At 43.3% G+C, this 24,845-nt stretch overlaps 1 protein-coding gene across 4 annotated transcripts in view; it reads left to right on the top strand.

Annotated features, from left to right (window-relative positions):
• The window catches only part of GLI3 (GLI family zinc finger 3), a 266,600-nt gene that overhangs the window by 231,025 nt on the left and 10,730 nt on the right, over positions 1-24,845 (top strand). For all 4 annotated transcript variants that reach the window (XM_073239077.1, XM_017677942.3, XM_073239078.1 and 1 more), the window contains 3 exons: positions 17,632-17,781; positions 18,920-19,084; positions 24,058-24,348. In XM_073239077.1, the coding sequence (XP_073095178.1) occupies positions 17,632-17,781; positions 18,920-19,084; positions 24,058-24,348 (606 nt within the window). The remainder of the gene's footprint in view (positions 1-17,631; positions 17,782-18,919; positions 19,085-24,057; positions 24,349-24,845) is intronic.

Here is a 24,845-nt window from a genome sequence, read left to right as displayed (position 1 = left end):
AAAAAAAAAAGCCTGTGCACAGCAGGCACATAGGAAATGTCCTCAGCTTGGAGCATAAGCTTCCCTCCAAAGTGCAGCAAGAAAACCATCAGGATGGGAGTTAGATTGAGAAAACCGTTTGAGTGCTAGGATGGACAGCCTACCTCCAAGTCAGGAGCATGCAAGCAGATGGCTTGGCCTGGGGTTCTCCTAAAGTAGTTCTGGTGGGCAATGGAGTTAAAAAGCGTCAAATACAGTGTGTAGGAGTAGATGATAATGTTGGAACAGATATGCTGGAGGGGCGGATTGCTTTTGAGGACTATGTACAGTTCGTGGATGTGACTGCTTTCCACAACATCTAAAATCCATTATGTGTCATTGCCCTTAAATAGAAGCCTAAAAGATTTTTAAAAAGTAATGAATATGAGGAAACTGAGACGATTCGATCACGTTAATGGAATTCGTGTTGTTCGAAGGAGCACCATTTCCTGAGCACCTGCTGTGGGAAGTCGAGGCAAAGGCCTGTGGCGACACCAAGATGAATGGGATACAGTCCCTCTGCTCAGGAAACAGCCTGGAAGGGGTGAAAACCATGCTTCTGAGAAATCAACCCATCTGGAATGCAAGCAGAGGGCAGCGTCAGCAGAGCTTCAATGTTCAGGAGAGTTAAGGCACATGTAACGTCCTGCTGGGAGACTAGCACTTCTCCTTTTTCTCTTTCTTTCTAAATTCCCATCACGTTGTAAACTCTCTTCTCTTCTGCTCATCTGATCTTACGAATGCCCAGAGCAGCAGGGGCTCTGATCCTCTGTGATCTGGCATGATCGGGGGCTCTGCCAGGAGTCATATCTATTGCATTCACTTTAATAAAATGTGAGCATTGACAACTCTGCAGTGACAGGCAAGCCTAGTGTAAAAATCTTGGCCTGCAAAGTTGGCTAAGCCCAGCCACCACATAGCAGCTTTTAAGGATGTTGTAAAATTCCTTCCATAAATAATGTTAAGGGGGAAAAAATGCTGAACTTGTCAAAATGTCAAGTTTCTTTATTAACCTTCCAACCATTCAGGCAAGGATGCAGTTCTTTCCTGGGAGATGGTACCTTAGACTTAGATTATATTGTGCATGGAAACATCAGAGGAGGAAAAAACTAAACCCCCATTTAAAAAAAAGGAACTTTTTTATATAGCTGTAAAAGGGAAATGGTGAACGCCCACACCACTCACAGCTGAGATGAAGGGAGTGTCTCTCCCAGCAGCTTTCCAATATGAAGAAATAAAAATCCCAGCCCTTCCGTCCATGGTTTCATGGCCCCATGGACTCGCACAGGAAATCAGGGAAGACTTGTAAAACACTGCATTCACAGAGCTCACAGTTTCGTTTACCACACTTACCACATACAGATGCATCGACTCAAATCGAAACAAGATGTGATCTGACTGAGAAAGAATCCTTTTAATATCACGTTACTTCACCCTGAAAAGTCCCCCAAGCATGTATAAAATCCAGAAGACCTAAAATCGAATATTAAAGAAACCCTTTAAGGCTGAAAAGCAAGCTACATTTACTTGCCTTGTATCATATTATATGTACATACTACAATTATGTCCATGATTAAAAGCATTGTCATGCTGCATTACGAACTGTTTTGATGTTTAGGATTAGATAACTCTCCCCTACGCCCCCATGGATTCCTTTTATGTCCTAAGGGCAAATCCTTTCTCTTGGGTCAGGAATGTAATAAGGTAGGTTTTCCTCTCTCTGGGATATTGAGTCTGTCTTACTGTGTTTAAATTGATGCAGAAAGCTCTTCAGAGTAAAATACAGTATTTTCTTTGTATATGAGCCAGCACTTGACTGTCCCGTCGAGAATTCTCTCTGTTGAGCATTTTAAAGGTACAATTGGGTATATTTGAACTGCCGATGCTCAGTGAAAACCACTGGGAAAATGGATTGTCTGTACCTCTGAGAAAAGACGTCTTCCCTCTCATGTAGTCTTGGGGGAAAAAAAAATTATTGTTCTAACCAATAATTTTTAAATGATAAATTAATTGAGGAACATTACCCAGCTTATTTTAATAATAATGCTTCAAGACAGGAACAAAGAGGACTTACAGTGTGTGTAAATGTAGGTACATATAATTTAAACACATTTAGCTACCCAAAATGAATTTCTTATAAATAGTAGTTTTCTCTCTATTAGATGTATGAAGTGTTAACATGTCCCTCCTGGGAGTTGAACCACAGACTTTGGAATCCAAAAACAGTAAATTTTCTATTCGAAGTAAAAAGGAATTTCTCTTTGATTTGATATCTCCTTCCAGACCACCAACTGCCAGAGATCAAGGCTGCTTCCAACCAAAGATAACTTATTTAACCCTTGTAATGTTGGGTACCAGTTTTGATAGTACCCCAGAGTCTAGGATCTTGGACTGTGTAAAGTATAAGCAGTACACTCTGTGTGTGTGTACGTGTGCATGAGCAGGAAAGCATGTGTTTCCTTCCTTCTTTAGGGGAGCAGGTCACCCTCTGTTGTCAGTGCACTTTCTGGAGCATTTAATTAAAAGGAACTCTGGAAAATTCCCCGGTATGTTAGCCTTTTAGCTCTTCATTCCTGACAAATGAACCTACTGTTTCTTGACCTTGAATTTATCACTTTTCTCCCTCAGTTCCACCTATGTGTAGGTGGAAAGTTTTGCCCTGAATTCTGTTCTTATCTATGGCATGAATTCATGGTGCACTGTTAGGTAAGTTTCTGAACCTGTGAGCCTCAAGAAAGCCCTCCAGTGGAAGGTAAAGTGGAAAACCCTTGGACAAGCAGGCCAGGCAGAAGTTGCCCTGAGCAGAGGTACAGTGCATGCAGCCTGCACACTGGGTCCTTGGAAACAGGAGAGGAGAAGACAAGGCAGGGATGCTGGTACTGGCAGCCTCCACCCTCCCATGGCCTGTACAGAGCACTTACATGAACTCGTGGGAAACCCCTGGGTGAGGACAGCCTGTGACCATGGTGCCCACCTTGACTCTTTCTTAAAATACTCTGTTGTTGCCTGTGGTTGGTTGCCTGGAAAATGAATGCACCAAGTCATTCTGCAGGTAATTAGATAAAATAAACAAATAATATACTTTTACCTTAAATACCAGGTGACAAAATTTGGACCATACTTTTATATTTAATTAGCTTCAGTCTCTGGGGTTTTTTTTTGGCAAATACAGTCACTGTTTTTTCCCTCTAAGAGTGTTAAAGTTCATAAACTTTTAACCAGTTTTCTGTACTGTTAAATCATACTGTATTGATATTCTGCTCATATGCAATATGGAGAGAATTATGAAAGCCACCTATATGTTGGAGGTGTATGCTTGAAGAGTCAAATGAAACTTTTTTAAAAGGTTGCATGATTACTCAATATATACTGACCATGTTTTCCTAGGAAAGTGTGCTTATAAAAATATGTTTTATGGAATCAAGCCACCAAATTAAAAGCATATATTTAGGAATAAATTAACACTTCTTGAGAAATGAAATTCTTACTTTAGTGGGAGGTTAACGCAAAGCAGGAAAAAAAAGTGAAAAATGCAGAAATGGCTCAAATTCAAGAAAAGTCACCCTCCTCCAGGAGTGATTTCACCATGTGAAGAATGGTGTTTAGCACAAGGCAGGCTGCCATCCCAGTTCTGTTCTCCAAGGGCCAAAGATCACTTTGCTTGCACACACCTTATTTTCCCTTTTTCTAAGTTGCCAAGTTTAAACCTGTGTCTCTAAGTAAAGTGACTTCCTTATTTATTTCTCCAACTGAAACTCTATATGAGTAACCTTACTTCCTTATTTCTGTCTTTTCAAACACTTCAGTCATGGTAGGGAGCAAAATTTCCATTATATTAATGAGATTTCCGCAAGCAGATTAAAGAGGAAATACGCTCTTCAGCCTCTGGTACGCAACACCATTGCATTGAGAACTCTCTGCATAAACTATACACAGACGCAATAGCCAGGGGGTAAAATTCCAGGAAGTTAGAGTGTAGCCTAATCCAAGGGTAACTTGGCCTTTTTTCTCTCCTCCATGGGGAGTTTTATGGGATTATTTCAAAAGAAACCTATGGTAAAACCTAGGATTATTTGCTTTCAACAGCCAGTGGAGTGTAACATTGAAAATTAGGATTACCACTTAAACGCCAGAGCCCTTACCCCAAAATTATGTCCACATTGTCATGGTGGGCAAAAATAAATTTGAGAATTCCTTTTCATGAATAACGAAATAGGAACCAATTAAGAACTGAATTCTGTCATTACTTACTCAAAACCTCAGTCTACAGTTGAAATATAAAAGGGGGCTCTGCTTGGTGGACCCTAAAGGCAAATGAGATGCTGAGGTTTATCGAATTGTTAGTAGTACAAGAATCACAGGAAATTGCTTCTGTTTCCTGTGGCTTCTGGTCCTCAAAGCACAAACCTAAGGTGGCAGATTGGGAGTACATTCAAGTCCAGGACCACATCAGTTCCAAATGAGGCATTTCCAGTGACACATTGCTCCAACAACTATTTATTGAGCATTTACTATCTTCTGGGCACTGTTCCAGGCACTTGGGATACATTGTTGAACAAAATCAATAAAAATCTCTGCCTCTGTGGAATTTACATTCTCCTGGGGCGGCAGGTGATAAATCCTGGTAGTCTCTATGTGTACATTATGGTATGTGAGAGGCGGTAAGGATCACAGCAAACACGGAGCAGCAGGGAAAGTGGGGTGGAGAGTCAGGAACCAGGAGCTCGTATTTTAAGTGGGGTGGTTGGACTCATTAAGAAGGTGACATTTGAAGAAGGACTTGGAGAGGATAAAGGATTGTGCCTTGTGGCCCCCTCCTAGCTGTGACCCAGGTGTCTCCAGCTGCATATTCATGTGGTCCAGCCTCTGCAGTGGTACTTCCTGTAAGCTACTGGCTCTGCACGTCCCTCCACATTCCGTAGGAGCTAGGGTGTCCTCTCCCTACATTTCTGAGGTCCTGGGGTCCTCCCTCATAGTGTCCCATCAGTCCCTGGCAGTGCCCCCTTTCCTCCACTCTGTCCTCAGCACCGCCGTATGCAGGGAGTTCTTTGCTTCTCCAGCTAGGCAGATCTCCTTGTCTGAAAAGGCTGTTACAGAACTGGACTTTACAGACAGCTTGGGAGAAGCCCAGGGAACTCAAACCAGCAAACAGCTTACCAAAACCGCTGATTGCTGACAATTTTTTGAGCTCCTTCTAGCATGGGAATTACCAAAGGGCCAGGTTCCCTTCTGAAGCTCACATTCTCCACCCTGTTGCTCTCCTTCCTGTCTGGTCCCCCAACACTTCCTAGAACTGGGAGCTAACCCTGGCAGAGAACTTAACTTTCATTGCCTTAACTTCCTCTGGTACAATTCTGCCTAGGGTTCCTCCAGACACACCCCACCCCTACCATCCCATTCCATCTCCTTTGTTCTGTCCTTGGCTTCCTTTTGTGTTTCCTTGTCTCTTAAACACTGGCCCCTCCATCACTTCCAATTTCTGCCCTTCTTCCTCTACAATCTCCATAGGACAGGAGTTTCAAAATGGACTTTGTAAAATCCTTAAAATTCTGTGTGGGGATCCTGAAAGATAATATGGGGTAGGAAGGGGGCCGCCCTCCTCCTTCAGCTTCAGCTTTTCTCAGATTCTTAAATCTTTGTGTTTAGACTTGCCTTCTCTTGTGTCTCTCTGTGGAGATGTCCTGGAGCCCCTTCCAGTCTGTATCCTCTTCTTGGTTGCCTGGGGTCTGGGTGCCTTAGGGCATTCCACACCACTCTTGTCCCAACCTACCTCAGTGGCCCTCATCCCCCTGCATAGCTTCCCATCCCTGCTCCCCCTGAGCACACACGCACACGTGCATGCTCTCACACATACACTCACACTCCCTCAGCCTGCACTTGCCAACATGTTATGCTCTTTTTGGACCTGGGACCTCTGTAGCTCTGGTCCCTCCCCAGGATAGACTTCTCCAGGTCAGAATCCCTCTCTTCCTTCTGGATTCAGCTCATTTACCTGCTCGTGCAGATTTCCCTAACATTACTCTTTCACCTATCCTATTTTATTTTAACTGCTTGCTTCCCATTCATCCCCTTTAGAATATCATCTTCTCAGGCCCAATCTCCATGTCTTATTCACATTAGTTATGCCCATAATATACAAATGAATAACTCTTATATCCTAATGTCTGGGCCAATATTCTTTGTATAAACTCTATGCCTTCTACTAACATATCCCCATATCACACAGGGTATTTTGTATTTAGTGCTTATATGGACCCGCAAGGAGGGATGAGGATGTTTGAAGGGGTCCTACACACCAGGGTGACAAGTGATCAATCTCAGAGTTCACTGAAAGGTGGTAGAACTGTTGTACATGATGAAGCTTGCTAAAGCAGAGGCATCCGAGGACTTCTTTCCATCTTGTGTAAGACAAACCTGGAAAAGCCCTGGGCGGTGGGCCTGCTGGTTGTCTGTGATGGGGGATGGGAGGGAAGGAAGAATGCCATGCATTCTTACTTTTTGATTGCGAAGGTGTCCATGCTATAAAAGCTGATTTTTAAGCAGTATCCCTTTCTGCATTCCTACAGCCATGCCTGGATAAAATCCAATGGCCATATCTTACTCAGTCTTGCCTCCTCTGTATTTAGCACAGTAACTGTCATATAAATAAGCAATGAGTTAAGAGTGAATGAATGAGTCAGCTCTGCGGGGACTCTGGGCAGATTTCCAAATGGATAACTGCCTGCTTCCCTTATCCCAGTCGTTCTTGAGATCTGTCTGGGTTTCTATCATCAGCAGTCCCCACCCCAACCTTTGCACACATGTGCGTACACACACCCTCACCAGTCTCTCTTTGACTGTGAAGGAAGGCTTTCATGTGGCACCTTATATCCTGGACAGAAGATCTCCAGGGATGGTTCATGGCCAGGGATGTGATTGGGACTGGGCTGGTACCAGAATACCTTTTCTATCCCCTATCTTCAAATGGTTCCTGTAAAAAATTACCAACTTCCCTCCAAACTTTAACAATAGATTATCATTTCAGATCAGAAATATCTGTTACCATTTTAACAATATTTTACTCATCAAAATGATATAAAAACTTACAAAACAGTATGTAAGTTTACGGGATGATTCTTGTAATGTTCAGAATCAGCCTTCAGCAATCTAGGAGGAACATAGTCGCTTTAAATAAGGGCAGTGAAGACAGGGACCACCTATTCAAGGTCAGATGTCATCTTTAATTTGCCTTTATTTTATTCTTAAAGTGTGAATTTCCTCATAATCACACTATATGTTTGGGCTCTTTACAAAGAGCAGTGCCTGTATGCTTGGGCTGCATGTGGATTGCTGAGATCATCAAAAATAACAAGTAATTAAAGGCTAATATTTTGTGCACTTCTAGATAATGGAACTGTTACTATCTTACATCTCAAACAGGAAGTTTGTATCTATCTTTGCTCAGGAAAACTACAAACTGATACTTCCTTGCTCTTCACAGACCTTAGTGTGTGTGTGTGTGTGTGTGTGTGTGTGTGTGTGTGTGTATAAAAGCATAAAGCGTCTTTGAATTAAAAGTGCAAGGTGTGCTATTAAAATTGGGCAGGTATTATTGTACCTGCCCAACCTACCTTTCAAAGCTTTATAACAGAAGCAAGAATTGTTTTGACAATATGTTGGAGAGTGTAACTGCTGTGAGATACTAGTTGGAGTTACAATTATACATAGCAACTACCCATGATCTCTCCTTTCTCTTCATAGCAGAGCTCCAAGCCCACAAGGTGGGAGGATTTTAATGCTCTGAGACACAGTTCTGCCTCTGCAATCTTTAATTTGGTGATACATGCCACTACAGTGGATGGTTATGCTTTCCAGATATGCTAGGTTCGTAGAAACAATCCGTACACGGGAGTGAGTCATTCCTTCGGTTCTGGGCAGGGTTGCATGTTGTAGCTGCCCTTCCTCCCCGCTGGCCTCGCCATCCTTCTCCACGAAGGAGCTCGCAGAGTGACAGGCAGGTGGGGCTCTCACCGCCCTTCCTTTCCAGCCGGAGCTCTGATCAGAAACGGGGCGGATGCCCGTTCTTTGGATTTGTTCACTGCAGAGAGACCAAACAGAATACTTTCTTTGGCTGTTGGTTTCCAAACTATCTTATTCCTTGATTCCACAATTAAAATTATTTTGTCTGTCTGGATTTAGTGTTCTTATTATTTCTCAAGTAGATACTACTGAATCCTTACTTGCTTCAGTCTCTGTATCTTTCTCGTTGGTAACTAGACTTCAATCAATATGCTGAAAGAGAGTTTGGTTTTTATTGTTTATTTTGGTGGAAACAGAAGTTGGTATTTGAAAGAATAAGATAGAAAATTAAATGTGCCCAGTAACTCGTAGGAGGGATGTAAACAGAGGCTTCGAATGCTGGAAGGGGGTGATGAAACCGCTTCACCATTCTTTCCAAAATCTCATTAGATTTAAATACCAGACCATACAGAAAAGAAACTCTGAGACGTTCTTTCAAGCCACCTTATTAAACTAGCAGAACCTCTTAGAAGAGTTACATTTATATTTTAGCAAAATAACTGAGAATTCAGAGAACAAATGAAGCGAAAGAGCAATTTTACAGTTCTTACAAGGAATTAGAGGCCCTTAACCCACTTTCAAGAATGAGGGTATTTTCTGTTTCTTGAATAAGTAATTCAAATAACAATAATATTATTAATACTTACATTTGTATTTTTAAAAACCCTTCTCAAAAACCAAAATTTCCCTAAGCTTTACGTCATCTTAATCTTAAGCCGGTACCCAATGATTCTGGGTATGGCTTTGAACCTGTAACACACAAACTTCTTGGAAGAGGAGGGGGCATCTGCTAGGTAAATTGCGTCACAAATTATACATTCACATCTAGTTATTTTGTAATTCAAGGTAGCAACGAAACCAAAAATACAGAGATTCTGAATTAACTGTACTTGAATTTCCCATGAATTTTTAGTAGATATTAGACTCTATCATGACAAGGCATTAAAAAATACCATTTTTTCCAAATGATGTGCTATTTTGCATTAACTCACTTGAACTAATATTAGTGTATGATGTTTTAGCTTTTGCTTCCAGCTCTACGAAAGTTCTCTTCTCTGCATCTTCCCCCTCACCTCTACCACTGAAAGATGAGAAGGGATACACAGAGAAGTTATCATTTGTGTGACGTTCCCAGGTTGCTCAATCTGAGTCCAGTATGAAATCCACCAGGAAATATCGTGTCATAAAAGCAAGTTCGCTTTCACTCTGTCTGTGGATATCTTGAGTATGTGCTTTGTTATGTAAGCTGTGGTTAAAAGGCAGCCTGTGTTGGTTAGGAAATCCTTTGCTAGGCTGGACCCCTCGTCTGTCTGAAGTGTCCATGAACTCAGACCCACCCTGACTCTTCCTCAATCATTTTTCCTGTCTTCTCCCCCAACCACCCCCTCTGTCCACCAGAGATTTTCTTTATTTCCCGTTTTTTTTAATATAATTGAGAAATAATTAATACTCCATGTGGTTCACCATATAAAATATATGACAGAGCTGTGCAACCATTACCCCAATCAATTTTGCAACATTTGCATTACGCCGCAAAGCAACCCCATCTCCCTAGCTCTTCCCAGCCATAGACAGTCCCGAATCTACTTGTTTTCTGTATAGATTTGCCAATTCTGTGTATTTATACAAATGGGGTCACACAGTAACTGTCCTTTTGTGACTGGCTTCCCTGACTTAGCATAGGTTGTCAAGGTTCGTCCACGTCAGAGCACGTATCAGTTTATCTTCCCTTTTGTACACTTTGGTTTTTATACATTAATGCTGATGCAATTCCACTGCAGGGCAACCCACATCCAGTTCAGCTTCCCTGGATGGGGGCAGGAGTAAGGAGGAAGGCATTTTAAGTTAATTTCCATTTTCTAAATCCAATATTGTGAAGCCCTTTTTTCAGACATTTATCTTCATGAAGAACTCTGCCTTTCTTACACATAAAAGACAAAAGTTTCATTACAGATTTGCACCTAGAAAGAAGATTTAAATACCTGCCAAAGTTACTCCATTATTTATTCCTTCTTAACCAGGAAGGGTATTTTTGTTTTGTATCACCTTAATTCTTAATATTTACAAATCAGGGATAGGACGGTATTTTATTCTTATAAAAACAATGCTGTTTTGTACCCAAAGTCCTGAGTCCTTTTAATATTTTTCTGTATAGTTTTATTTTATCAGGAAGCTGAAAGATACTTGGATACTTTGATTAGCCAGCATGGATTAAATCAGTCATGTTGTGAGGCCTCCCTGAGGTTCCTTCCCACACACAGTAAGCTGCTACAGCTTTTTAAATAACTGTGTTGTCAAGATTGATAAGTGTCACCAAAACCATTTAAATTATTTTATTTATCTAAAATTAAAGTGTGCATTGAGTTTAAAGGGCCTATTTCAGCCCTGATAGTCTGATTCCTGCTTTTTCCTGCTTTTGCTTAATGAAGCCTCTAGAAATCCAATCCTAATAGAGACTGTGTCATGATAGTTGTAAAAAATTTTTTAAGTGGTACATGTCTGAAATACCACATAAACAAGAAGGTGTGTGTCTCCTTTCAGGCAGAAGTTTGAGGGATTTTTATAGAGTTACCTTTTAGGCAAAGCATTTCAGTCTCTCTCCCCTCTCAAATCAGTTCTAATGTAAATTAAATTTAAATTGATTCTAAAATTATGTTTCCCTCTTTCACTTCTTCAGGGATACCTCTGGACTACTAAGTAAAGATACAGTAGTGGATTTCTAATATAAAGCCAGTAAGCAGATTGAGAATTGAGCTTTCTTAAAATTGTTTATTTGTTTATACCCCATTCTATGTTAGAACAGGAGGTTTTCATAACAGAAACTTCCTCAGCATAGCCTTCGAAGTTTCAAATTTTTGAATTCTGTTACACATATTCACAAACTCAAGTTCCGTTTATGAGCTAATTGGGTGGCAGTGTGAAAAGATTTAGGAAGTATCAAACCCTTCTAGTCTCATATTTGGATAAGGAAAGGTTTGTGTTTTATATCTTTCCTTCTTAGGATAAAAGTCATAGCATTAGAGAGAGGCATGTTCATGGATCAAGATGCAGAGAAATGTAGCAAAGGAGTGAATCAAATAAAACCGAGAGTCCAACAGCACCTCAAGGCTTCAGTGAGCCCAGCCATCCACCTGCAAGCCCATAATGTGTTTCCATGGTTGTGGGGATTTGTGCATGAAATACACTTCTTTCCAAATCTTTCTTTTCTTTTCTATTAATAGTAATTACCTTGTGTATGTGTGTGTGAGTTGCATGTACATATGTGTACATGTGTATGTGGGTATTTGGAGCATATCATATTTATGTGAGCACTATTCTACTCTGCTTTCACACATACCCTGTGCTGTGGAAAATTTGGCAGCATTACTTTGTAAGGACCTTTTAAATTGGTGAAAAGTTCTGCATCATTTGAGAAACAGTGGATGCTGACAGAAAGAGTGCTGTGTTACATGTGCGCTCAGGGGAGCTGTGTGAAAATGGAGTGAGCGTTAAGTTTGTAGTTTTACATTTCCTGCCTTCACTGTTGTTAGGTGTGCTTAACAGTAATATTTTCATTGCAAAGGTAGAAGGAATTTACCTTCTCATTGTTATGGAACTGGCTAATTTAAAGAGTGAGCTGACTTCCTGAAACACCAGGGCAGTTGTCTGCTGCCCGGCTGTTTCCCTGCACCTCTGGGGTGACACGTGCAGGGCCGTGTACCTCTCAGCCCAACTGAGGCTTCTCATCTGAGGATGGAGGGGGCTTAGGCCTCTAGGAAGCTTGGCTTTCTGAGCAGAAATCCGTGGAATCTGGGTAAAGGCGAAGGGGCAGAAAGCAAGCAGAAGTGAGCTTCCAAGCTTCGGCGAAAGCTTCGGCGACTGCTGGACTGGCAGCTTTATTTGGAGAGCTGCAAACGCCCCAGTGGGGATCCATAGACAGTGTGTGCCTTTCCCTTGAAGGGTTAGAAATTAGGCTGAGGAAAAACCACTTGCTCTGAACTCAGAGTGCAAAACAGGCCAGAAAGAAGGATACTGATTGGCTTCATGAAGTCCGCTGTGGGCTGCGCCTTGCTGTTGGCATGAGGAGAGCTGTGTTTCCCAGTTTCCCTCAGGGCTTTCATCCTGCATCACTGAGGCAGCCACTCCATGGTTGATGCCAAAGGGCTCTGCTTCCCAGAGAGAGCCCCCCCAAAGAGAACCCTCCCCCAAGCAAGGAGGAGCTCCGGCTTCCCGAGTGCCAGGCCAGCAGTGATGTGTCCCACCTTTCAAGGGGCTCCTCCAGCACCAGGAGGAGTGGAAGGTGCAGAAATACAGGCTCTTGGCTCCTCTTGTACAAACACCATCATATGGTGGGATATCGACTTGGTGGGTTTGCTACAGGCTCCTGAGATGTTTTATTTGTTTCACCAGTTTTTCTGAGGCAAATGCTTCAATCCTGATTGCAAAGCTGAAGGAACAGTTTCATGGAAAAGTGCAGTGGTTGGACTCGGCCTTTCTGGGAATTGCCTGGTCCTGGCGTCCCCGTTGGGTTCATTCAGACAGGGAGAGTGCAGGGTGGCCCTGCTGAGAGAGTGGCCTGCAGTGACTTAATTTACACCATCTATCTCTTTCTGGTTGGTTCTTGGGCCTCTGGCAAATTGCATGTCTTTGTGTTGGATTAGTTTGGAATTTAATCATGCATTATTTTCCCTCCAATTAAATTATTTATATATTTGATTAACATTTTCATTGCTGGAAAGCCAGATTTTCAGTGAAACCACAAATAAACACATGCCCATTAAATTTCAGCTTCACGTGGGATCAGTCTGTGCAATGTTAAACATTCGCTGTGTCCTGTCTTCTTAGCTACCTAGGATTTGGGTGCGCAAAGCATGTGTGCTTTTCCAGCCAGTTCTAGGAGAGTGTCTGGCCTAACTCCGTTCCCTTGGGTTAGCCCAGGATCCTCACTGTTATTTCTTCCTACATCCTGTTCCTCTCCCTGACAATGAAGTGCACCCCCTTCTTATTTTACTTCCTCAGGCCTGAGAGCCAGCATGTCCAATAAAGTCATGCTCTGCTAGCCTACGAAGGAAACTGAAATCGTTTAGTTCAGGGTGAGCAAAATAAAGGCCCACAGGCCAGATATGGCCCACTGCTTGTTTTTGTACAGCCTATGAGCTAAGAATGATGTTTACAGTTTTAAATAGTTGAAAAGACAATTTAAAGAATATTTCATGACACATGAAGTTTTTGGAGTCCACAGACAAACATATGCACCCCATGTTTTACATGTTGTCTATACCTGTTCTGCTGAAACAGTGGCAGAGTTGAGTAGCTAAAAGACACCTTTTGGTCAGCAAAGCCCAAAATTTTTATGGAAAAAGTTTTCCAACACCTGATCTAGTTTATCACCCTAATTTTACAGATAAGAAAATTTAGGTCAGGTCCGAATCAGGGAGCTGACCTGCTCATAGTTGCATAGCTCATCAGAAACTGGTCAGGGGGGCCCCTCCTGATGCCCACCCTCTTCTTTCCACTGTAATATAAGGGCTGCCCTCTGGGAACACTGGTCATTGATGCCAAAGCAGCTTGTTAAAGACAAGTAAATATTTAGGACACATGGTTATGTAAAGTCTATGATTACTTGGAACTTTAATTTTCACATGAAATCTAGATTCAGGAAATGTTTTCAGTTTAAAATGCCCTTGAATTACTAAAATAGGCAGAAGGACATCTCCGTGTTTCTTTATAGTAATAGCTTATATCTCCGTGCTCAGCATTTGGAGTAAAACAAGCAAAACAGACCTAGATCCTGCCAGCTGAGGTGGTAGAATCTCATCCCAGGACAAAGCTCGTGGTCTCACACCAGGCTTGCACTCAAGGGCGGGCAGCTTCAGAAAATTACAATAGCCTATAGGCAGAACTCAGGTCTATTCTACTCGGGCAGGTGGAGGAAATTCCCAAGTTGTTAGCGTTTCTGAAAGTGAGGCTGCCTCCACTGTCCAGCACAGGCTGTCCCCGGTCCCTCCCCATGTGGCGACCACACTGGCTGTTGTGTTTGCTGATGGGCCCAGGATTCTCAGCAACAGAATTTTCAGATACTATCCTGGAGGCCAAGGTTGAAGACACTTGGCGAGATGTAAGTATGATGTGCAGTCTTTCCAGGCCCTGCCCTCAGCAGCTCATCCTTGGTCTTCAGAAGGAGCCCCTGTAACACCTTCTCAGGCAGCTTCTGCACCTTCCCAGTCACGTTTGGTTCCTAAAGCCGATATAGCCTCAGAGCCTGCCCTCCCCGTACCAGCGAGGCATGCCCTCAGCAGGCTGGTGGGAGTCAGCCACTCCTCTGCCACCTCCCCTGAAGAGGAGACCCCTCCTATCCTCCCAGAGCCCAGCTCCTCCAGTGTTCTGGGTAGGGAAGAGACAGGGGTCTTACCTGGTTGGCCATTGCAGGTGCCTCCCCCACTGGTCACCCCTGTTCCCCTGAGCAGTGCCCATTGATCCGGGCTCCCCCTCCTTGGGAGCAGGCATCCAAGTACTGCCACCTGTCGGTGAGGGAGGAATCCCCCAGGCTTGTGACTAGAGCCCCCACCTAGCATGCTGCACTTGAGGCTCAGTGACCTGGGGGTGGGCACCTGACCTGTGGGAACTCATGGCTTCTTATGGCGCCAAGCAGTGGCCATGCTGGAGACCTTGTGTGCTCACCTGGCCTGTTCTCTCCTGCTGTGTATGTTCCTCAGACACCAAGTTCTGTCCTGCAGGTGTCATCTTTAGCAATGGCGTCCCTCGCTCTCACATCCCTCCCTTACCTACACCTGGCCAGGCTTCACCCATTCTTCAGGTCCTCCTTTAAATGCCATTTCATTGCCAAAGCTGACCCTGCTCTCTGGGCTCCACATGAATTTGGGACCCCCTGTTAAGTGTTTTTATAAAACTCTCTTATTTCCCTTTGTAATACTGATCACAGCTCTAACTGCATAGTAATTTAAGCCGTTATCCATTTCCCTACAGTAGACTGTAATTTCCTAGGGCTGGAATCATGTTGGTCTGATTCCCACACACAGGGTCCCATGTGGAATGGCCCTCAGCATATACATGTAAATATGTGAGAGATGAATTCAGTATTGCAATCGTATTTTCTACAGTAAGCATTTATTGTTGATGAGAAAAAGTGATTCTAAAAACTCTTAGACTCAGATCAAATGCAAAGTCCACACAGAAAACTTCTCTTTAGACTTTCCAACTCAGAAACGATCCCATCGAGACCTGGGAGATCTTTGTAACAAGCTCTTAGTTCTCATCAGCCCTTCCATTTCCCCAGCTCCTTAGGGCCCATGCCAGGACACCCAGGATGAAGAATCCAGTCCAGAACGTGTGCCTGCAGAGCAAAGAGAGTACACAGCCTTAGTATTCCTTTTATTTCCCCCCAGCATCTTAGGGCATGCATTTGGGTAGCTTTCAAATCCTTTTGAATTCTTAATAGTTTGTTATTTTAAGCACCTCACATTAAAATCTTACTGTGTGGGTACTGGGTGAAATGAAATCAAATTAAGATAAACAAGAGCATCTAGTATAATTTTTTTGCCCAGTGAAAGTTTAGTTTGCTGCATGCATCAAATCATTCAACAGATATGTAGCAAGGACCTGCTAAGTACCAGGGACACTAGTCAGTTGCTGAAAATCTAAAACTGAAAGATGTGGGTCCTGGCCTCAGGGAGTAGGCTCAGCCCAGATTCCCAGTGTTCCTTCTGCCTACCTCCTGCCCCCTCCCCTCTCTCCCATCCTTCCTTCTTTTTCTTCCATGTATATTCACCCAAGGGGCTTTATTTTCAATAACTTGGGAAAAAAATGAAGCAAGAGCAGTTTTTATGGAGTAGATCTGTGTGATCATTAATTTCTTTCCCTGGAAAGGAGGATTCATAAAAGGTGGGCTTCCAGGCTGGGCTTCTGCTCCCATCAGGACAATCCGGGGAGGCGTGAATGGTCTGCAGAAACATGCTTGAAGCCTGAATTTCACGAGTGCCTGTTGTCCCCTGCTCGGCATGTCTGTTCTCTTCACATGCTTATGTGTACCAGCATAACTTTGAAGAAACACTAAGACTTAGGACAGTTGCTTTTTTATAGGATATCCACAGCTGTTTGCCATGGGGTCGCTACGCTGGTGTGAACCCCAGTGTTTCTGTGTGGTCTGCGGGTTGTGCTCAGAGCTTCCAAAAGGATACCAGTCTTCTGCCTGTGCACTGCGTGTATCACTGCCTCTCTTCTGTTCCTCGCGCTTTCTGAGAGCCGCTCACCGAGAGGGGAGGGAAGAACCCCCGCTTTTCTCTGCCCCCATCCAGTTCTAAACTCCAAAAACGCAGGACCAATTTCATTCTTTGCCTGCAGCTGTGCGCCGCCTAGTGGAGGACCTGGGAAAGGCCAACTGAGGGCGGAATTTTACCCTGGGGCCCCCAGAGACCAATCACTTCGGAGCCAGAGCCTAAGCAGGAAAGTAATTAAACGTTCTGTCACTACTACGCAATGCATGGAGCCCATGAGGAGCTTTCTCTTACTGAACAAATTCATTTGTGGTGTATTTCTATGTGTGTTTGAGAAAGTGCTTGCAAAAGCCTTACATTAAGGCCAATAAATGTGGGGTGACCAGAGAATAAAAACCAACAGGATCAACCTAGGACACGAATTTCCTCAGTAATCTATAACTGCACATTGAAATTATATACTCATCTTATTGAGATTTACTTAAATTTGATCCATGCGGGCACCTTCTCTTCCTCTGGAGTTTCTGTAGGTTTCTTCTGTCTCCCATTTGTGAATCCAAAGAATTATATAAAAAATTATTGTAAAACTTCGAGTTGATGAGGAATTCAGGGAAATTCATCCTCATTTAAAAAATCATGTTCATGGCATTACAGACCTGGAAAGAACCGTAGACCTAGGCAATCCATTCCTTTGTACATGAAGCCAGCTGAGACCCTGAGAAGCTAAAGCATTTTGTTGATGATCACGTGGTCCTCATCTTCAGTATCTAGTTCATTTCTCTATATTTCTTATTCAAGAATAAATGCCACTAGTGCCAGAAACAAACATGTAGTTTGAAAAGTGCTATTGTTTCTGTCGCTCCTTATGACAGAACGGGGTGTGTGTGTGTGTGTGTGTGTGTGTGTCTGTGTCTGTGTGTCTGTGTGTCTGTGTCTGCAATCTGGGCCACAGTGCTGAGCCCGGTGTGAGCCGTGGAGAACACCTGTGTGCTTAGTTGGGCTTGACTCCCACTTGGCAGGTGAAAAAGAACAGAGGCTAAAAGAGGACACATTGGGTTGCCCCGTCTCACAACTCTGCTCTTCCGATGTCCTATGCAATACTTTTTCCAGGACGCCAGGCTTCCTACCAAATAGCGTCACTCCTGCTGGTTAGAAAGTACACATACAAGGGAGGAGAAGATTTACCTAAGAAACATACCAACTAGAACAAAATAATCTGTAACGTAAAGTTATAGTATAGTCTTTAGAGCTTAAGACTGGGGCATCTTTTGCACTCCTGTTGCCTCTAGAAACGATGAACACGTTTCCATTTTATTTCTCCCTTTCTTTTTCCAAACCCCAGCATATAAATAATGACCATATTCATGGAGAGAAGAAGGAATTCGTGTGCCGGTGGCTAGATTGCTCACGAGAGCAGAAACCCTTCAAAGCCCAGTATATGCTGGTGGTGCATATGAGAAGGCACACGGGAGAGAAGCCTCACAAGTGCACTGTGAGTACTCAGGTGGCTGCCCAGGTTAGGGGGTCACCTCGCACCTCGGGGCATCAGGATTTGCTGTAGGTCCTCCGTCACACTCTTAGGGTTGTGCCTACTGAGGAATGGGAGCTGGGTGTGGGAGAAGAGGGATGGAGCTTTGTGATAAATGCCAGGGGTTTTGAAAGGGATTTTGAAATGGAGGGAAGCAAGAAATGGAGAAAGAATACTGACAGCCATGCTTTGGGGGCTAAGGGAATGGTTCTAGGCATGCAGTGTGCAGCCCAGAAGCCATGAGCTTCATGTGCCTCTTGAGTCCTTTAGAGATGTGGCTAGAGCAACCCAGGAACTAATTTTTTAAATTTAATTTTAAAATTTTCAATTTAAATATGAATAGCCTCACGTGGCTAGCAGCTACCACATTGGACAGTACATTTTACACAGTGGTGACAGGCAGGTGGTGACTAGGGCATGCTGGCTGGTGCTGGGAGTGAGCACGTGGCGACTGTGCCTGCCCCAGTGTAAATGCCCATCACAGCAAGGACTCAGAGGGCAAAAGGAGATGCCAGCTTTGACTTAAAAAGCTTAAGCTGACTTTTTAAGAATATAACCCTTATGGCTTTAAGAGTTCTTCCTTGCCCCCCTGGTATGTTTCCATGGCCCAGTATAGACCTAACAGCAGGGTGGGACTCCTGGGAGACTGAGCCTCCTTCCATTGAGATGCCCACTAGGCATACTGGATACGGCTCAGCCCTGGTACTTTACATCCTAAAGGCCCTTTACAAACACGATCAAGTTCCATGTCTTTGTACGGACACAAAGCCATATTAATGAACTTTGTGCTGAATCTGAAATCAGTGGGAATTTGAGGAGATCAATGAGCAGATAATGAAACCCATTGTCCGCATTGAGTGGGCCACTAAAAAAAAGAACCCTCCAGGACTTTCACTAGCACTGAAAATGCTTTCTGTGGAACTACACTGTGCAGTATAGTTAAATGAGTCTGAATCCCAATAAATGCAGAGTTTAGTGGACTTTTGTTCCTTGGCTTTGAAAAGCTGCTGACCCTTAAAATGTTAGGCTTCATCAGCTTTGAGGGGTGTTAGGCATACTCTGTTATTGTGTGGAATAATCCAGATTTACCTGTTGTCCTCAGTTTGAAGGTTGCACAAAGGCCTACTCGAGACTAGAAAACTTGAAAACGCACTTGAGATCCCACACTGGAGAAAAGCCGTACGTCTGTGAGCACGAAGGTTGCAACAAGGCTTTCTCAAATGCCTCCGATCGCGCCAAGCACCAAAACAGAACACATTCCAATGAGGTAAGGCCCTTCCAGGAGACACACTTCAGGCCCACGGCTCGTGGTGGAAACAAAGAGTCCTTGCAGGGAATGCACATGGAGCGGCAGGCCGATTCCGTCTTACTTCCTCTTGGCCATTCCCAGCTCAAGTGGGCTGGCCGCGGCCTCTGCAGGTGAAGGCGTGGGACCTCAGAGGCAGGGCTAAAAACCTGGCCCAGTTTGGGGAGTTGCACAGTTGAAGAGGGAACTTGTTACTACCTGTGGCAAACAAATCTCACGTTGTTCAGAACTGCCACCTACTGGTCAACAGCAGGAGCATTTAACTTCAGAATTCCATCCCCTTGCTCTGCCCAGAAAGGCGTCATGTGTCCATACAAAGGGCAATCCCGTAAGCACCAAGGATAGATTCAGACGCAGTGGGCTGATGGCTGACAGCCTACTGCTAAGGCAGCTGCTTTTATTTGCTTTCTCCAGGTGGTATCTTCAAATGCATTATAGCAAAAAAGACACAAAGCAACCAGCCTTGGCTAAATACAGTTTCCAGATGCTCTAAATAACAAAGGATCTTGGAAATCAGAAATCCAGAATCACTTCTGGCCAATTTTTTAAGGTAGCTTATTGAGTAAGGCTTCAAGGTTAATGGGGGGTTCCTGTTGTGTTGTTGTTTTTTTTAGGTAATTATCTCTCAAAAACTTCAGAAAAGCCTAAGAATGAAAATAATTTAATTGTAAGAATTAAAATGCTTACATTTTAATGCATGTCTCCCTACAGACTTCTTCTTGAAGGTCTAGCTCAAATTCTGGCTTTTCTGTAAAGCCTTGAATGAGTCCAGAGGTTAACAAAAAGGGTCCCCCATATTGGGGGGAAATAGAATAACTGACCAGAATTGTTAACATGAGATAATAGAGCTCTGCCCACTAAGTATGTCATCAGTTTGCTTGAAACATGTGGGAAAAGGACCGTTTGACCTTGGCTGCCATCTGACCTTTGAGGGTACTGGTCAAGCCCATTCATGATCTTCTACACAGAGAGTTGGGAGGTAGAATCTGGTAAAAACAAGGCATACCATTCTGCTCACTGGCCATTGGCATTAAAGTAGAGGAGATGGTTCCAGGATTCCTCTGAGCTGAATTTACAGAATGAAAACATCTGTAAGGGGATTAACCAAGCTCTCTAAAAGCACATTTATGCATAAACCTATGCACACCTGTTCAACTATACAAACTGAAAGGGTCATGGTGGGATAAGGAAACTGGAGTCATTTGGAATCTCCTATTATTGGTCAATTGTTTGAAGATATTTTGGGGGAGATGCCACCTCTGCCTTTTTTGTACAAAGTTTTAGGGAGTCTAGAATAGGCAAATCCATAGAAATAGAAAGTAGATTTTTGGTTGCCAGAGGCTGTGGGGAGAGGGAATAAGTACAGGGTTTCTTTTGGGGATGATGAAAATATTCTGGAATATGATCATGGTGGGAATTGCACAAGACAGTGAATGTGCAGATGCTGCTGAATTCTGCAATTTAAAAAGGTTATGTTTATTGTATGTGAATCATATCTGCATTTTAAATATCTTAGGGGAATTGACTAACTTAATTAATATATTTGACTACAGTTCATGTATTTTAAGTGCAATTATGATTAGAACTTTAGAGGGTATTCATTCCTACACATTTTAGGCCAAAGTTCTCTCCTGTTGTTATAGAGAAATTGGGGCAGTAGTTATGTTAGGATTTGCAGTGCATACATATAAACATACTTACCAAGCTTTTTATCATTCTATAGACTTAAAATATGTGCATTTGTCTGTTTGCTTTAATTAAGTACATTATAATTGAACTTGATTCTTCTGTAAGGTAAAAAATGCAATGCTGTATGAGAGTTTAACATCTCTAATGAGATTAAAAGATATCTTGGTCAGCAACATCTTTCAACAAGATTGAGCATACTACCCAAGATAAATTATTAACACTGACCATGTGAGGCTCTGGCCTTGCATGTGAATGATGGACAGTTTCAGATACACCAAAATTAAGTTTGTCCAAGAAATCCTGATTTGTGCAATCAGTATTATTAGTACCTAGTAGTAGGTAAATCCAGCTATCTTCTTTCATTTATTTGCTCTCTTATGTGTAACTCCATTCATTCACTAACCAAATATTGGTAGCTGTGTGCCCAGCACAAGGCTCTCCTAGGTGGGCAGAGGACGGTGGATGGGAATCAGAAGGGGCATTCCCCACGGGGGAAGCCAGGCCAGCCCACCCACTCCATCCCCACCCCAGGCTGCCCTGCCTATTTAGGGCCATAGCCGTGGGTGGGCTCCCACAGGGCACCCTACTCCAGACCCCATAGCTCATGTTCCTCCCAAAGGCACACTAAGCACATTTCCTTAAGCTCTGATTTGGTTGTATTTCCAAAGAGTTCCAAAGACTCCCTTTTTCCTGTAGGAAAAATTTAGACTTCTTAGGCTTGTACCTGCTGTCACCTGGCCGAGGCCTGCCCTTCCAGCCTTGTCCTCTCACCATCGTGACCATGAATGGAACCTTCCAGACAGCTTGGGCAGGAACTGCCCCTCCCGCAGGCATGAAGCAGTCCTGCCATGGGACCTCTGCTTGACACTCTTGCCTCTGTTTTTGCATCCTCTTGCCCTCATTTTGATTCCTCAGAATCTTGTCCTCCTTTTACAACCCAATTGCAGTGTCTCTTCCTCATCAAGTTCTGTTTATTGAGTGGTTACTATGTGGAACACATCATGGTGTGCACAGCGCCTTACTTAACCCATGACCCAGAGACCTGGGCTTTCTGCCCAGATATCGCAACTGAATAAGGGTGCCTCCCACAGACATCCAACTAAAAATTGATTCGCCTTTGTCCACATCCACCTGTAGCAGTCACACTGTATTGAAGACCATTACATGCTGCCTCACTTTCCTACCATGTTTTATATTCCTTGAGATTAAATCCTGGTGTATACAACTCTGCGTTCACAGAGTTTTAGATATAGTAAAGCTCTTTTAATGTTCACTGAATATGTGCATTTCAGTGGATAAATTTGGACAAATTATTTGGATAAATGCTACAAAGTCAGGTAGAAAAAGTATCAATCGCTTTCACAAAGTACCTTTCAGTGCAGTGAGTCAGAAGGGTAATGGCTTTACCAAAAGTTGAATATCCAGAACAGGAAATGCTGGTAACTCCATAAGCCTGGCATTTGTCTTTGCCTACAGTTATGTTTCATTTCAGTCATTGGTCACAACGGAATTGGGGGCCAAGCTACATAACTGGGTTAATGTGTTTTGTTGTAGAGCTCAAGTTTGCACCTGTGTTCTTGTGGATGTTTGTGGGTGCACAGTGTCTGTGTTCACATGGGAGGGCACATGGGTGCACGTGTACTTGCACTTGCTGGTGTTTCTGGAAATGCAGAAGCTGGAGAACATTTGGAGACCCATTCCACCTCTAGCTGAGTCCTCATTTCCAAGCTAACCCGTAACATACACATGCATACATATATTTGTGGAAAGAGTAGTTCTGGCCTGGCTTTCTGTGCTCCTCTCCCCCTCCCCACACTCCTGCCCATACTTCCCAGCCTGCCTGCTGATAGTACAGCTGTCACAACAGGGCAGTGAGCAAGCACAGGGCCGATGTCCGTACACCGTACAGTAATAGCACTAATCGTCAGAGCCATTCTTCTGTCCCTAATGCACAAAATTCGATGTGCTCATTTCATTATATATATATATGTTGCAAATCATACAACCTCCTGAGTAGAAGTAACCCATAGTTAATGGAAATCAATTCTATTTGAAAGAATCTCAAATTTGGGAGGTAAAGTGCCTCAGTATAATTTTCAGAATCTTTGCTTCACTATATTAGGACATTTCATCATTTTTGTAGCACTCAGTTCTTGGGCTTTAGTGGAAAAGCATTTTCTTTTCAACACATCCATTCTATAAGACAGGGCCTCTTCTTAAATATGATGGGTACATTATAGTCATCATGTTTTTTTATGACGATTGCTTACCTTAATTACTCATCTTCTGTTATACATATATCATAAGCATACAAGCATCCATGAATGTATTATATTTCAAGCCAAATCAAGCTACAGTCTTCATGTTGGTTATGAGTAAATGCAGCAATTCTGCGAATTGAGTAAAAATACTCAGCTGTAAGTTTCCACATAATTTTTTATGACTTTATCTCTAGGCTTCATCACTGGCCTACATAGAAAATGGTATTAGCATAAAATAATGTCCCCACCTTAGTACTCAGGAGCAGAGCCTGGACCAAGAATCCTCATTTCCAGGACGTACCCCCCAGCCTGCTGCAGTGTGTGAGTGAGCATGCACTGACAGCCTAACAGGGCTTTACGAAGTGTAAGATCAGAAAGGGTCTGGATATTCTGAGGCCTGAACATCCCCACACAGTTGTAAAGCTACTCAAAGGAACATAATTTAGTGATAGCTAACATGGAAGAGGCTGTAGGCAATTTTTGTTATGCCTGTGTGTAAAGAGCGCATTTTCAAAGGAGTCAGAGTAATAGTAGATGTGGAAAACAGGACATCCATAAGAAATTTCTTCACACCAGCTCTCCCAGAGGTTATATGGGATTCCTGTGATTAGATGATAGCTGTCATAGGCCTTTTCCTGTTGTCACCATCATCATCTTCTTCAAGTACCTATTGAGCACTAGCCTGACACCGTGACACATCTTCCTACTCACAAGAAGAGTGTCTCCAAGAACACAAAGACAATTGACACATTCCTAGCTCTGTAGACTCTCTGCAGTAATAACCAATTAAAGCTAGATTCTGTAGACCCTGAACAATGTCCAAGTGACCTTTATTAAACAAACCCTTAGTACCTAGAAGCACTTAAATACTTCAAAGCTTTCTGAAGTGCTTTCAAAGAATTAAGATGTAATATGCAGCTACAAAGGACTGGGGTATAATCACTTTCATAACAATCTGTTATTTCATTCTTTGCCATTTGGCAGAAACCATATGTCTGCAAAATCCCAGGCTGCACTAAGCGCTACACAGACCCCAGTTCCCTCCGGAAACATGTGAAGACAGTGCATGGCCCAGAGGCTCACGTCACCAAGAAGCAGCGTGGGGACATACATCCGCGGCCCCCACCACCACGAGATTCCGGCAGCCACTCGCAGTCCAGGTCGCCCGGCCGGCCGACTCAGGGAGCCCTTGGCGAGCAGAAGGACCTCAGCAACACTACCTCAAAGCGGGAGGAATGCCTGCAAGTGAAAACGGTCAAGGCGGAGAAGCCCATGGTATGTCATTCGCTGTCCTGATTGTCCCAAAGCTGTCATAGGTAATTGTAAACAGCTGGGTACTGCATTCAGAGGGACTGGACCACTCTGTCCTCACTTGCATCCGCCTAGCTGATTAAAGGAGGCAGGGACTCAATGACCTGGATCGTTTATTTGGAGTTGATCTACATAGAATAACAGCTTAGAAAAGAGTTTCAAGGCTCCCTAATTGGTTTTAAAATTAATCTAAAACTATACCACCTTGTGGCAGGTAGAAGACACAATATGCCTACATTTTCAGTGGGCCTGTAATGTAGAAAATTATTCACTCAGTCTTTCTCTAAATGTGTTTTTTGTCTTGTTGCTTTGCCCTGGTGACCTCAAGAAAAATAAGCCATGGTCCCTATTCTTAAGAAGTTCTTGGTCCAGTGAGATAGGCAGACCACCACAGGTCACTTTGATGGAGGCTTTTAACAGTATGTGTGAGAGCAGTTAAGAGAGGAGCTAACTGGCAGCAC

Source organism: Manis javanica, chromosome 6 (assembly GCF_040802235.1).
Source record: "Manis javanica isolate MJ-LG chromosome 6, MJ_LKY, whole genome shotgun sequence".
Classification (NCBI taxonomy): domain Eukaryota; kingdom Metazoa; phylum Chordata; class Mammalia; order Pholidota; family Manidae; genus Manis; species Manis javanica.
Note: the sequence above shows the minus strand (reverse complement) of the source record. Positions and strands in the feature narration are given on the sequence as shown.